At 45.8% G+C, this 13,468-nt stretch overlaps 1 protein-coding gene across 1 annotated transcript; it reads right to left on the bottom strand.

Moving 5' to 3' along the window:
* Positions 1–512: 512 nt before the first annotated feature.
* On the bottom strand, positions 513–10,002 carry LOC134873705 (noelin-like). Its single transcript, XM_063897506.1, is given in 6 exon segments — positions 513–673; positions 676–726; positions 2,262–2,481; positions 3,453–3,608; positions 7,101–7,250; positions 9,579–10,002. Coding segments are annotated over 6 exon segments (804 nt in total). The 5' UTR covers positions 9,645–10,002.
* Between the last annotated feature and the right edge of the window lie 3,466 nt (positions 10,003–13,468).

Raw genomic sequence — 13,468 nt, 5'->3', positions numbered from 1 at the left:
TTTGGGGACTTGGTTGGGGGTTTTGTTTTGTTGGTACTTTGGTTTTTTTATGGCACTGGTTGATTGTGATTTGTTGTTGAGTACATGGGTTGATTTTACTTTGTTTTTTTGTGTTAATTTTTTTTTTTAAATTTTGTGTTGTTTGTTTTTTTGAATTTTTGTTTTGTTGTTGGAAAAGTGTTGATGGGGGGACATTGTTTTTTTGATTTGTACATTGTTTTGTTGTGCATTGTGTTTTTGAGTTTACATTGGTGTTGTTATGTTTGTTACATTGTTTTTTTTGGACATTGTTTTTTTACATTGTTTTTTTTGAGTTTGACATGTGTTTTTGTGACATTGTTGTGACATTGTGTTTGTTTGATGTTTGTGACATTGTGTTGTTGATGTTGTGACATTGTGTTGTTGTGACATTGTGTTGTTGTGACATTGTGTTGTTGATGTTGTGACATTGTGTTGTTGTGACATGTGTTGTTGATGTTGTGACATTGTGTTGTTGTGACATTGTGTTGTTGTTACATTGTGTTGTTGATGTTGTGACATTGTGTTGTTGATGTTGTGACATTGTGTTGTTGTGACATTGTGTTGTTGATGGTTGTGACATTGTGTTTTAGATGCGACTTACTCTGTTGTTCTCCCAGCTGCAGCAGCGGGTCGGTCATCCACGATCCAAACTGGATCCAGACGTCTGATGGTGACTGCTCAGAAATTCTGTCAGCTTCCCGCAGGCTGAAAAACAAAACGACCCCCTGAACACCTGCACACACCGATGTGATCGGCTGAGAGCGCGTTCCCGTGAAAGGGGCGGGGTTAGTCTAACCCTAACCCCCCCCCCCCCATATAAGACACGGATGGATCTGACACTTTAGTTTCCCTTGAGTGTTTGGGTCACCTTAATGTGTGTTGTGCAGACAGAGGCCTGATCCGGCTGGAGGAGCTGACACAGATCAGGACATACATTATGATGTGATTGATGAGGTGATTGATGGCGTGATTGTTGAGGTGATCAATGAGGTGATCAATGAAGTGATCGTGAAGTGATTGTTGAGGTGATTGATGGCGTGATTGTTGAGGTGATCAATGAAGTGATCAATGACGTGATTGATGAGGTGATTGATGAGGTGATTGATGGCGTGATTGTTGAGGTGATCAATGAGGTGATCAATGAAGTGATCGATGAAGTGATTGTTGAGGTGATTGATGGTGTGATTGATGAGGTGATCAATGAAGTGATCAATGACGTGATTGATGAGGTGATTGATGAGGTGAATGATGGCGTGATTGTTGAGGTGATCAATGAAGTGATCGATGACGTGATTGATGAAGTGATTGATGAGGTGATTGAGGAGGTGATTGATGAAGTGATTTGAATGATAAATGCGACACATCGCTGTCTGCACTCACAGTACCACGGACTGTACGCAATGCTCTGAGTTACTCTGCTCCGGTTACTTATGTTGTGGCAGATATTTAAATAAGCTTGCTTGCCGCAAATGTAATAATAGTGAAGTTGGTCTGAAGATGGGCAGAGATTCTATTTATGTTCATGTTCACACAGTCAGTGATTTTAGCCGGCTGTCTGTCCTGCAAAAGGCAGTTTAAACTGTATTTCTTTTATCCTGTAATATGACTTGAACGCTTTAAACTCCTGCTCCAGAGCAGGGTAGGTCTTCAGCATAAGTTACCGTGGAGATCTACCCTGGTAAGAAGTGAACCAGCGCCGTAGGAGCAAAAACCCAAAGATAACCCTGAAGTTACCTGGCTAACCACAAATCCAGCTTCGTCGTAAAGGCCTCATGTGAACACAGTTTAGTTTGTGGTTTGCTCATCTTTGAAGGATGAAAATAAAAAGGAAGTGTTGGACCCAACAGTACAATTCTCCCTGTCCATGGACCCCACATGGCCTTCCTTGGTTGCAACAATATTATGACATTCCCCAACCCGGCTTCGGCCATTCTCAAATGGCACCAGTCCTGCTGAAGCATCAGAGCTAACACACTGGGCATTGCAAGCTTTATTCTTCATCCTCATAGATGAGGCCTCATAGTTCTGCCACAGAAATATTTCCTCGGCTCCCGAGAGAACACTGTCTAATGAATACAGGATGTTGAGAGTGTGACAGAAAAGTATGGAGGACCCGCAAAGGGTCCTGGGTCGGACTGACCACCTGCATTTCGGACTGCACAGTTTGGACTTACCCCGCTGAGCTACCTGGACACCCAGAGGAAGGGTTTGGGTCTCTTGGTTGATTTGTGTTTGCTCACCAAGCCTCTGCATGCAGGCCCTCAGCCGCTCCTCCAGGTCCAGCACTCGGCTGTGGACCTCCTGGTAGTCGACACCTCCCAGCTGCTCCTGCAGTGTTCCCAGCAGCTCTGTCACGTTTGACGCCTCCTCCTTAAACTGTCGCACCAGCAGAGCGTCCGCCTTGTAGGCCTCCAGGACCGGGATGAGAGGACGCAACTCTTCCATCTTAGCTTTGATGGACTGATGGAAAAAGCAGATCAAAAACCATTGGTTAATTCTCCATTTATTACAAATGTTCCAATAGTTTTTCCAACACGGTAAGGGTTACAGCATAGTGTAGCATAGCATAGCAGGAGCAGCGCGTTAGCAGAGCGGTAGCATTGACACCTACATTAACGAAGGATAGAAACAACAATTAATCACTCCAATTAGTATGCATAAAATGAAAGAAATGTCAAGCGTTAGGCGCTGGCGCATTTTTCACATTTGATCATTTTCATAAAGCTTTGCTGAATTTTAATTGGTTGAATGATCTCATGATGAGGTGAATGCTGGGATATTTTATTGCAGCATTAAACGTTTTCATTTCTCATCGAAGATCCGCTCTGGTCTAATGGAGCAATGAGCATGTATTTGGGTTTCAACTCATTGACAGCGATATTACTTAAATTACAAGCAGAAAGTGCTCATATACAATAACACACCTCAAAGGTTTCAAATGAGGTACTGGTACTGGTTGGCCCGGGGTTATGGTTAGAGTTGTCAGGTTTGAGGAAACAGGACCCAAGTGCAGTAAATCAAGGGGAAGCAGGTAAGGGTGAAAAACAAAAAGCGAGCTTTATTCAAAAGCTGTTGACGAAAACACGAAGCAGGGTAACACAGGACATGAAAAACACTGAGCTCCAGACATGAAGGGCGACAGGAACAGGCAGGTATCATGGACAAGATCAGGGAAGAAATGACGACAACCGAACAACAGACAAAAGGGAAACAGGGACTAAATACACATGGGTAATCACAAGACGAGAGACAGCTGGAAGGGGGAGGAGAAACACAGGGGCAACAGGTGAAAAACAATGACACAATCAGGCACAGGAGGGAAACGCAGACAGGAAGTGAAGCTTAACGAGTGACACAAGAGGGGAAACATTTCAAAATAAAACACAACACAAGGACAGACAGATACGAAACAAGGATCATGACAAGAGTACCTGGTACTGTTTGGCCCAGTTGCTCTCGTGTCCGTCCTCCACCTGTTGGAATTTAGTTTCCAGACCCTTTAGCTGAACCTCCATTTTCTCCACAAACTGCAGATCTCGCTGAGTACGCCGGTCCAGAACCTCGATGGACTGACTCATATTCTGAACCTGGAACACAACACATACTATATTACTACTTCTACTACTAATACTACTATCACTACTATTACTACTAAGACAAAAAGCACTTTAGAGTTTAGCTGATGCCACCAAGATGGCGCCGAGGATGGCTGCCGTGTCTCGAGCTCCTCACCAACTCCACATCTTAGTGTTTTTATTGTTTTACTTTGTTGGTTTTAACTTTTTTTGCAACATGCAAACCGCCCAAGCGAGCCCTATCATCCAATATGATAGAGAACAACTTTTACACATCAGGTCGCTGGTGGACAGCAATAATCCACGACGACCTGCAAACAATGGAGAGTCTCCGTGTTTACCTGCTGGAGCTCTACCTGTGGAGCGCAGGAGGAAGAGACCACGAGGTTCCCGGGCCGGGGTCCTGGTCAGGCTGAGGAAACGTGAAAACAGGCCTCCTCTACCGAGTTTACTTCTGGCAAATGTCCAATCCCTGGATAATAAGCTGGACGAACTCCGTAGCAGGGTGGCATTTCAACGGGACATTAAGACCTGTAATGTTTTGGTTTTCACGGAGACTTGGCTCGACCCCACGATACCGGACGCCGCCATTGCTCCACACGGATTCTCCATTCATCGCCAGGACCGGACAATAAACTCAGGGAAGAGCAAGGGAGGAGGTGTGTGCTTCATGATGAACAACAAGTGGTGCTCAGATGTGGAGATCATTTCTTCGGACTGTTCTCCCAGCCTAGAGCACATCATGATCGGATGCCGGCCTTTTTATCTGCCGAGGGAGTTCACATCTGTTGTTCTAACAGCAGTGTATGTTCCGCCGCACGCTGACAACAACACAGCGCTGGAGGAGCTGTATGGGATTATCGACAGGACAGAGACTTCTCGGCCAGAGGCCGCATTTATTGTGGCCGGGGATTTTAACAGAGCCAACATGAAGAAAGTCCTGCCGAAATACTATCAGCACGTCAGCTGCCCCACGCGCGGTGGAAATACACTGGACCATGTTTACACTCCTTTCCGGCATGGATATAAAGCCCTCCCCCGCCCCCCCTTCGGCAAGTCAGACCACATATCTCTTCTTCTGCTCCCCGTTTACCGGCAGAGACTGAAGAGGGACCGACCTGTGACAAGGACAGTGCAGCGTTGGTCCGAGCAGTCTGACTCTGCTCTCCGCCACTGCTTTGGCATCACGGAGTGGTGTGTGTTTGAGGAGGACGATATAAACACACACACTGACGCGGTCATTTGCTACATCGGCAAATGCATCGATGACTGTCGTGCCGCGGATTACTGTACGGACATTCCCAAATGAGAAGCCCTGGATAAACGGAGAGGTCCGAGCTAAACTTAAAGCACGGGCCATCGCGCACAGCGGCGGTGATTTGGATGAGTACAGGAATTCCAGGTATGCACTCCGGAGAGCTATTAGCAGTGCGAAAAGACAATACAGGGACAAGGTGGAGTCGAACTACAAGGGCTCCAACGCCAGAAACATGTGGTCTGGACTAAAAACAATAACAGACTACAAAAGGACAACGAGTGGTGCTGAGGAAGTGTCTGCATCTCTCCCAGATGAACTGAACACATTTTATGCACGCTTTGAGAAGCCCCCGGCTGTGGAGGCACAGAAGGCCCAGGATCCCTGCTCACTGGTTTTAACCAGTGCAGATGTGTGTAGATCTCTGGAAAGGATCAACACACACAGGGCTCCTGGACCTGATGGCATCCCTGGCCGTGCTCTCAAGGTGTGTGCAGTTCAGCTGGCAGATGTGTTCACAGACATTTTCAATAGGTCACTGCTCCAGTCTGTAGTCCCCACATGCTTTAAAGAGTCCATCATTGTCCCTGTCCCCAAAAAGACAAAACCCATCTGCCTCAATGACTACCGCCCAGTTGCACTCACCTCCATCATCATGAAGTGCTTTGAGCGGTTAGTCAAACCTTTATCACCTCCTCCCTCCCTGACTCACTGGACCCCCTGCAGTTTGCCTACAGAGCAAACAGGTCCACGGATGATGCCATCTCCCTCACCCTCCACACTGCCCTCTCCCACCTGGACCAGAGGAACACTTATGTGAGAATGCTGTTCATTGACTACAGTTCAGCATTCAACACCATTGTGCCCTCCAAGCTCATCATTAAGCTCAGGGACCTTGGGCTCAACAGCGCCCTCTGTGACTGGATCCTGAGCTTCCTAACGGGCAGATCCCAGGCAGTGCGGATGGGGAACATCACATCCTCCACCTTGACCCTCAACACCGGAGCCCCTCAGGGTTGTGTGCTCAGCCCTCTCCTCTACTCCCTGTTCACGCACGACTGCGTGGCCACACACAGCTCCAACACCATCATCAAGTTTGCTGACGACACGACCGTCATCGGCCTGATCACAGACGGCGAAGAGACGGCGTACAGAGAGGAGGTCAGAGCCCTGACATCTTGGTGCCAGGACAACAACCTCCATCTCAACGTCAGCAAAACAAAGGAGCTGATTGTGGACTACAGGAAGAGGCAGAGAGAGGCACACACACCCATCACCATCGACGGGACTCCTGTGGAGAGAGTCAGCAGCTTCAGGTTCCTCGGGGTAAACATCAGTGAGGACCTGACATGGACACATCACACCAGGGTCATATCCAAGACGGCTCGACAGCGGCTCTTCTTCCTCCGCAGGCTGCGGAAGTTCAACATGGACTCCAGGATACTCTGCAACTTCTACAGGTGCACCATCGAGAGTATCCTGACTGGCTGCATCACCGCCTGGTATGGCAGTTGCACCGTAAGACTCTACAGAGGGTGGTGAAAACTGCTCAGCACATCACCAGGACGGAGCTGCCATCCATGGAGGACCTCTACACCCAGCGGTGTAGGAAGAAGGCCGGTAGGATATTAAAGGACCCCCATCACCCCAGCACCAATCTGTTCTGTCTGCTGCCGTCTGGCAGACGGTACCGCAGCATCCGGACCAAGACCACCAGACTCAGAGACAGCTTTATACCACAGGCTATAAGACTACTGAACTCCTGAGCTCTGTGAATGTCTACTCTCATCTGTTATAGTACACACACACACACACACACACACACATATATATATATATACATATATCATACACATCTGTTATACATAATATATGCATCTGTCCATACCTCCTCATTCCACAGAGTAAAGTGTGTAAATACTCTCAATGTATTCCACATATGTATATATTTCACCTCCTCAAATCTTTATTGTTGTTATTGTAAATATTCTTCTCTCTTTTTGCACTATTTTATTATCTTATCTGCACCATGTATGTTGAGGTGTTGGAGGAGCATGGGACATAAGATTTTCATTGCCAACATATACGCTGTATCTGCTGTGCATATGACCAATAACACCTTGAAACCTTGATGCAGCAACACTTATGATATTTGTTGTTCAAGTTTGAATCTTTATGGTGTATTGCACTCATTGTAAGTCGCTGTGGAATGAAGCGTCAGCTTAATGCTATGTAATCTAATGTAATACCTTGTCCAGCAGGAGGCGCAGCTGCTTGGTCCGGGCGTCCCGGGAGCAGACGTTGTTCTGGGGAGCGACCACGGTGCAGACACATCGGCCTTCAGGGTCCTGAGCTGAGCTGTACACCTGCCATCCCTCCTCAGGGGCAGAGGGACCCACCTGTTCATCAGAGGTGCATTGATTCACTACAGAGCTGACAACTATCAAGTGAAATCAATTCATCAGAAAAACACAAAGATTATCTGGATCTGAATCTGGAAGAGATGAAGTCATTGATAGACAGAGAGTCATTGAAGGAGCTTTGGTATTCTGAATGCATACAAATATTCATGCACAATCTTAAAGTAGGAGATGGAAGAAGAAAGCAATTGTTTAATAAATGTTTACCGGTGTCAAATTCCAAGAATGTGTTATATGTGTGTTAAATATGACTGTTCTGTTTCTGTGCCAGAGAAGCCACCTCCAGCTCATCGCAGTGAAGACTTAAGAGCTGTTAGATTTCAGATGGTGCCAACACAAGTGAACACCCAGGGAGCGGACATCGTGATTGTGGAATCGTACAAAAACCAGGCTGTTTATCTGAGCAATAAACTGGACTGATCTCTATGCTGCTCTCTACAAGAGGCGACAGAGCAGACTCTTTCTGCTGAGGAGACTGAGGTCTTTAGGGGTGCAGGGGGCACTCCTGCAGACCTTGGATGAATCTGTGGTGGCATTGGCCATCTTCTACGGTGTTTTATTACTGGGTGTCCAAATAGATAATAAACTGGACTGGAATAAAAGCACTGACGTCCTAGAAGGCCAGAGTCGCCTGTATTTCCTCCAGCACTATGTTGCAGATGCTTTACCACTCAGTGCTCTCCAGTGTCATCTTCCTTGCTGTAGTGTGCTGGGGCAGCAGGGTGAAGACAGCTGATGCCAACAGACTTAACAAGCTCATCTGAAGAGCTCTGTCCTGGGGGAGGGGGGCAATGGTGTCCGAGAGGAGGATGCCGAGGAGACTTCTCAACATTCTGGACAATGACACTCATCCCCTGCATGCCACACTGGTGTCCTACCGGAGCACTTTCAGCTGTAGACTGAGACCACCAAAGACCACCACGGAGCGTCACAGGAGGTCTTTCCTCCCAGAGGCCATCAAACTCTATAACACCTCACCCTTCAGTAAGGAGAGCTGAGAACTTTCACACTGAGCAACATAAATACCATTACCATCATCACAAAACACTCTCTGCTCTATGCCATGTGCAAAATTAATAATAATGTTCAATATTACATCCAATGACATTTCTGCAGCTATGTTTGTTTGTACTATTCAATACTGCTCATCACTGTACAGTTTTGTACATGAATTATTTGACCGTCTTTTGTTCTTGTAGTTATTTAAACTTCTCTTTTTGCTGTTGGTGGGCAGTTGTATTATCATGCTGCTGTGTTTAATGTATCTTTGTAACTCTGGCAAAACCATTTCCTTCAGGAGAAATCAAGTCGTATCGTATCTTATGTTACAGAGGTTCGACTTCCTGCATCCTGCCCCCCCAACCCGCCTCCTCCATCACCATCTGGTGTGTTGCCTCCCCCGTTGGAGAGGGAGGAGGCAGCAGTTTCTGGCTTTTATTTAACCTGCCTCATTATGTCTCTATTACATTAATCACAATACCATTACATGAGTGTTTAACGAGTCACTGGGACAAGCTGTACTGCTCATTCAATCTCCCCATTCCCACACAGAGGGGATGCACAGGTGCATGCTGGAATGACAGTTAGGTTGGCACTACAAGGAGTTTGTTTCAGGAGACAAATCCCATAAAAACATATTCAAATAAATGTTCTATTATCATCACTATTATTCAGGATATCTGATCAGAAATTCAGTTATTAAACATTAACAACAGGACTTAAATAATGTAGAGAAATACAAATAATGAAGAAGAGTGTAATATATGAGACGCACAGTAGAGCATGAGTAGAACCAGAAGAGTGTAATATATGAGACGCACAGTAGAGCATGAGTAGAACCAGAAGAGTGTAATATATGAGACACACAGTAGAGCATGAGTAGAACCAGAAGAGTGTAATATATGAGACGCACAGTAGAGCATGAGTAGAACCAGAAGAGTGTAATATATGAGACGCACAGTAGAGCATGAGTAGAACCAGAAGAGTGTAATATATGAGACACACAGTAGAGCATGAGTAGAACCAGAAGAGTGTAATATATGAGACGCACAGTAGAGCATGAGTAGAACCAGAAGAGTGTAATATATGAGACAACAGTAGAGCAGGAGTAGACCAGAAGAGTGTAATATATGAGACCTACACAGCTAGAGCAAGAGTACGAACCAGAAGAGTGTAATATATGAGACGCACAGTAGAGCATGAGTATAGAACCAGTAGTGTGTAATATATGAGACGCCACAGTAGAGCATGAGTAGAACCAAGAAATGTAGGACGGTACAGCAGCTATAAATAGGATGGCATATTCACCACGGTGAGCAGAGATGCGAACAGCAGCAGCACAAACACGTTCAGCAGGCTTTCCTCCGACTCCATCTGCGCCTCCTTCACCGTCACCAAATCAACCGCTACCTGTAACCAGGTTATCTGTAACCAGGCTACCTGTAACCAGGTTATCTGTAACCAGGCTATCTGCTAACCAGGCTATCTGTAACCAGGCTATCTGTTACCAGGCTATCCGGTAACAAGGCTCTCTGTAACCAGGCTATCTGTAACAAGGCTATCTGTAACCAGGCTATCTGTAACAAGGCTCTCTGTAACCAGGCTATATGCTAACCAGGCTATCTGTAACAAGGCTATCTGCTAACCAGGCTATCTGTAACAAGGCTATCTGCTAACCAGGCTATCCGCTGTCTTTTGTATATGCATCTTTCTGCTCTTCCTCCCTCCTGTCTGTCTTTCTTCTCGTGTGTGTGTGTGTGTGTGTGTGTGTGTGTGTGTGTGTGTGTGTGTGTGTGTGTGTGTGTGTGTTTGAGAGAGAGAGAGAGAGAGAGAGAGAGGGAGGATGGTCACCCAGCGTCTTCACAGCAGCTGAATTAATGTTCAGCAGTAAAATGCCCCTGGTTAATATAATGATACTGGTTAGGGGAAATGGTATTGGTTAGTAAAATGCTCTAGGTAAGTACAAACACATCATATCGCAAAGGGGAAACAAATCTTGCTTGATATCTATGGTGATATGGACTGAGTAACGTGTTAGGAACGAAAGGCAGCACATCGTTTGATGGAAATGAAAATGATCAACCTACAGTGGGCTGAATTCAAAGACACCCCGAAAATCTAGGTAAAAATATCTTGCGGCAGGCTGGTCCGTTTTGCTGAAATTCCATTGCAACTCAAAATGGTACTCAGTACTGTGTACAGCCCCCACATGCTTGTATACATGCCTGACAACGGACAGTGTCCTGGGGTATTTCCTCCCAGATCTGGACCAGGGCATCACTGAGCTCCTGGACAGTCTGAGGTGCAACCTGGCGGCATCGGATGGACCGAAACATAATATCACAGAGGTGTTCTATTGGATTTAAGTCAGGCTAGTGTGGTGGCCAGTCAATGGTATTGATTCCTTCATCCTCCAGGAACTGCCGGCATACTCTTATAACATGTGGCCGGGCGTTCTGGTGTACCAGGAGGAACCCTGGACCCACTGCACCAGCGTAGGGTCTGACAATGTGTCCAAGGATGTCATCTCGATACCTAATGGCAGCCAGGGTGCCGCTGTCTAACCTGTAGAGGTCTGTGGGTCCTTCCATGGATATGCCTCCCCAGACCATCACTGACGCACTACCAAACCGGTCATGCTGAACGATGTTACAGGCAGCAGAATGTTCTCTATAGCTTCTCCAGACCCTCTCTTGTCTATCACATGTGCTCAGGGTGAACCTGCTCTGCTCTGTGAAGAGCACAGGGCACCAGTGGCTGACCTTGCCAATTAGCTAATTCATAATTTCCTCCTTCCTCTATCTGTGTTCCCATGGCATAGTTGGTTGGCCTTTGGGTTGCAATAATCTCCCTTAAATCTCCCCTGACGTTCATTCTTTTCCCATGTATGAACGCTTTAGTTAGATTTAGGATCCATCTTTTTTAGTCTCGCTAATGAGTAATGCTGATTATACACTCTCAACTGGTTAAAACCTCGGACTGCAGTAGAGAGCTTCAGAATTGGTCGGGGAACCGCTCTGTCAACTCGTGGCTGCAGCAAATGTCTTGTCAATTCTCCGTCCGTTAACTTCAGAATAAACCTTCAGTGTTTGCCATCAAAGTTTTAGCTCCCCTGTGTCTCTCTGAGTTTCATCTCCATTGCTCCAGAAGTTTCCATCACACTTAGTATAATTGTACTGGTTAGTAAAACTAGTTCTGGTTAGTAAAAATGATTCTGGTCTGTTAAAATGCTCCTGGTTAGTATAAGTGGTTCTGGTCTGGTAAAATGCTCCTGGTTAGTATAAGTGGTTCTGGTCTGTTAAAATGCTCCTGGTTAGTATAAGTGGTTCTGGTCTGGTAAAATGCTCCTGGTTAGTATAAGTGGTTCTGGTCTGGTAAAATGCTCCTGGTTAGTATAAGTGGTTCTGGTCTGGTAAAATGCTCCTGGTTAGTATAAGTGGTTCTGGTCTGGTAAAATGCTCCTGGTTAGTATAAGTGGTTCTGGTCTGGTAAAATGCTCCTGGTTAGTATAAGTGGTTCTGGTCTGGTAAAATGCTCCTGGTTAGTATAAGTGGTTCTGGTCTGGTAAAATGCTCCTGGTTAGTATAAGTGGTTCTGGTCTGGTAAAATGCTCCTGGTTAGTATAAGTGGTTCTGGTCTGTTAAAATGCTCCTGGTTAGTATAAGTGGTTCTGGTCTGATAAAATGCTCCTGGTTAGTATAAGTGGTTCTGGTCTGATAAAATGCTCCTGGTTAGTATAAGTGGTTCTGGTCTGGTAAAATGCTCCTGGTTAGTATAAGTGGTTCTGGTCTGGTAAAATGCTCCTGGTTAGTATAAGTGGTTCTGGTCTGGTAAAATGCTCCTGGTTAGTATAAGTGGTTCTGGTCTGGTAAAATGCTCCTGGTTAGTATAAGTGGTTCTGGTCTGGTAAAATGCTCCTGGTTAGTATAAGTGGTTCTGGTCTGGTAAAATGCTCCTGGTTAGTATAAGTGGTTCTGGTCTGGTAAAATGCTCCTGGTTAGTATAAGTGGTTCTGGTCTGGTAAAATGCTCCTGGTTAGTATAAGTGGGTCTGGTCTGGTAAAATGCTCCTGGTTAGTATAAGTGGTTCTGGTCTGGTAAAATGCTCCTGGTTAGTATAAGTGGTTCTGGTCTGGTAAATTGCTCTGGTTAGTATAAGTGGTTCTGGTTAGTATCAAAGTCTAAGTCACTTTGTTGTCAAGTTTCCACATGTGTTATTAATACATACAGAGAATTGAAATACCGTTTCTGGCCAGTCCAGTGCAAATATAACCCAGAACACACAACAAAGAGAAGAGCAAGAAAAGTAAGTAAGATACAGGACACCGTCCACACAGTGTGCCGGTGGTGCAGGTAGGTCTTTAGAGCAGGTAGGTCTTTAGTGCAGGTAGGTCTTTAGAGCAGGTAGGTCTTTAGAGCAGGTAGGTCTTTAGAGGTAGCTCTTTAGAGCAGGTAGGTCTTTAGTGCAGGTAGGTCTTTAGAGGTAGCTCTTTAGAGCAGGTAGGTCTTTAGTGCAGGTAGGTCTTTAGAGGTAGGTCTTTAGAGGTAGGTCTTTAGTGCAGGTAGGTCTTTAGTGCAGGTAGGTCTTTAGTGCAGGTAGGTCTTTAGAGGTAGGTCTTTAGAGGTAGGTCTTTAGTGCAGGTAGGTCTTTAGTGCAGGTAGGTCTTTAGAGGTAGGTCTTTAGAGGTAGGTCTTTAGAGGTAGGTCTTTAGTGCAGGTAGGTCTTTAGTGCAGGTAGGTCTTTAGTGCAGGTAGGTCTTTAGAGGTAGGTCTTTAGAGGTAGGTCTTTAGAGGTAGGTCTTTAGAGGTAGGTCTTTAGAGGTAGGTCTTTAGAGGTAGGTCTTTAGAGGTAGGTCTTTAGTGCAGGTAGGTCTTTAGTGCAGGTAGGTCTTTAGTGCAGGTAGGTCTTTAGAGGTAGGTCTTTAGAGGTAGGTCTTTAGTGCAGGTAGGTCTTTAGTGCAGGTAGGTCTTTAGTGCAGGTAGGTCTTTAGAGGTAGGTCTTTAGAGGTAGGTCTTTAGTGCAGGTAGGTCTTTAGAGGTAGGTCTTTAGAGGTAGGTCTTTAGAGGTAGGTCTTTAGTGCAGGTAGGTCTTTAGAGGTAGGTCTTTAGAGGTAGGTCTTTAGTGCAGGTAGGTCTTTAGTGCAGGTAGGTATTTAGTGCAGGTAGGTCTTTAGAGGTAGGTCTTTAGAGGTAGGTCTT

The sequence above is a fragment of the Eleginops maclovinus genome, chromosome 12 (genome assembly GCF_036324505.1).
Source record: "Eleginops maclovinus isolate JMC-PN-2008 ecotype Puerto Natales chromosome 12, JC_Emac_rtc_rv5, whole genome shotgun sequence".
Lineage (NCBI taxonomy): Eukaryota > Metazoa > Chordata > Actinopteri > Perciformes > Eleginopidae > Eleginops > Eleginops maclovinus.
This window is presented reverse-complemented; position numbering and strand designations above follow the sequence as displayed.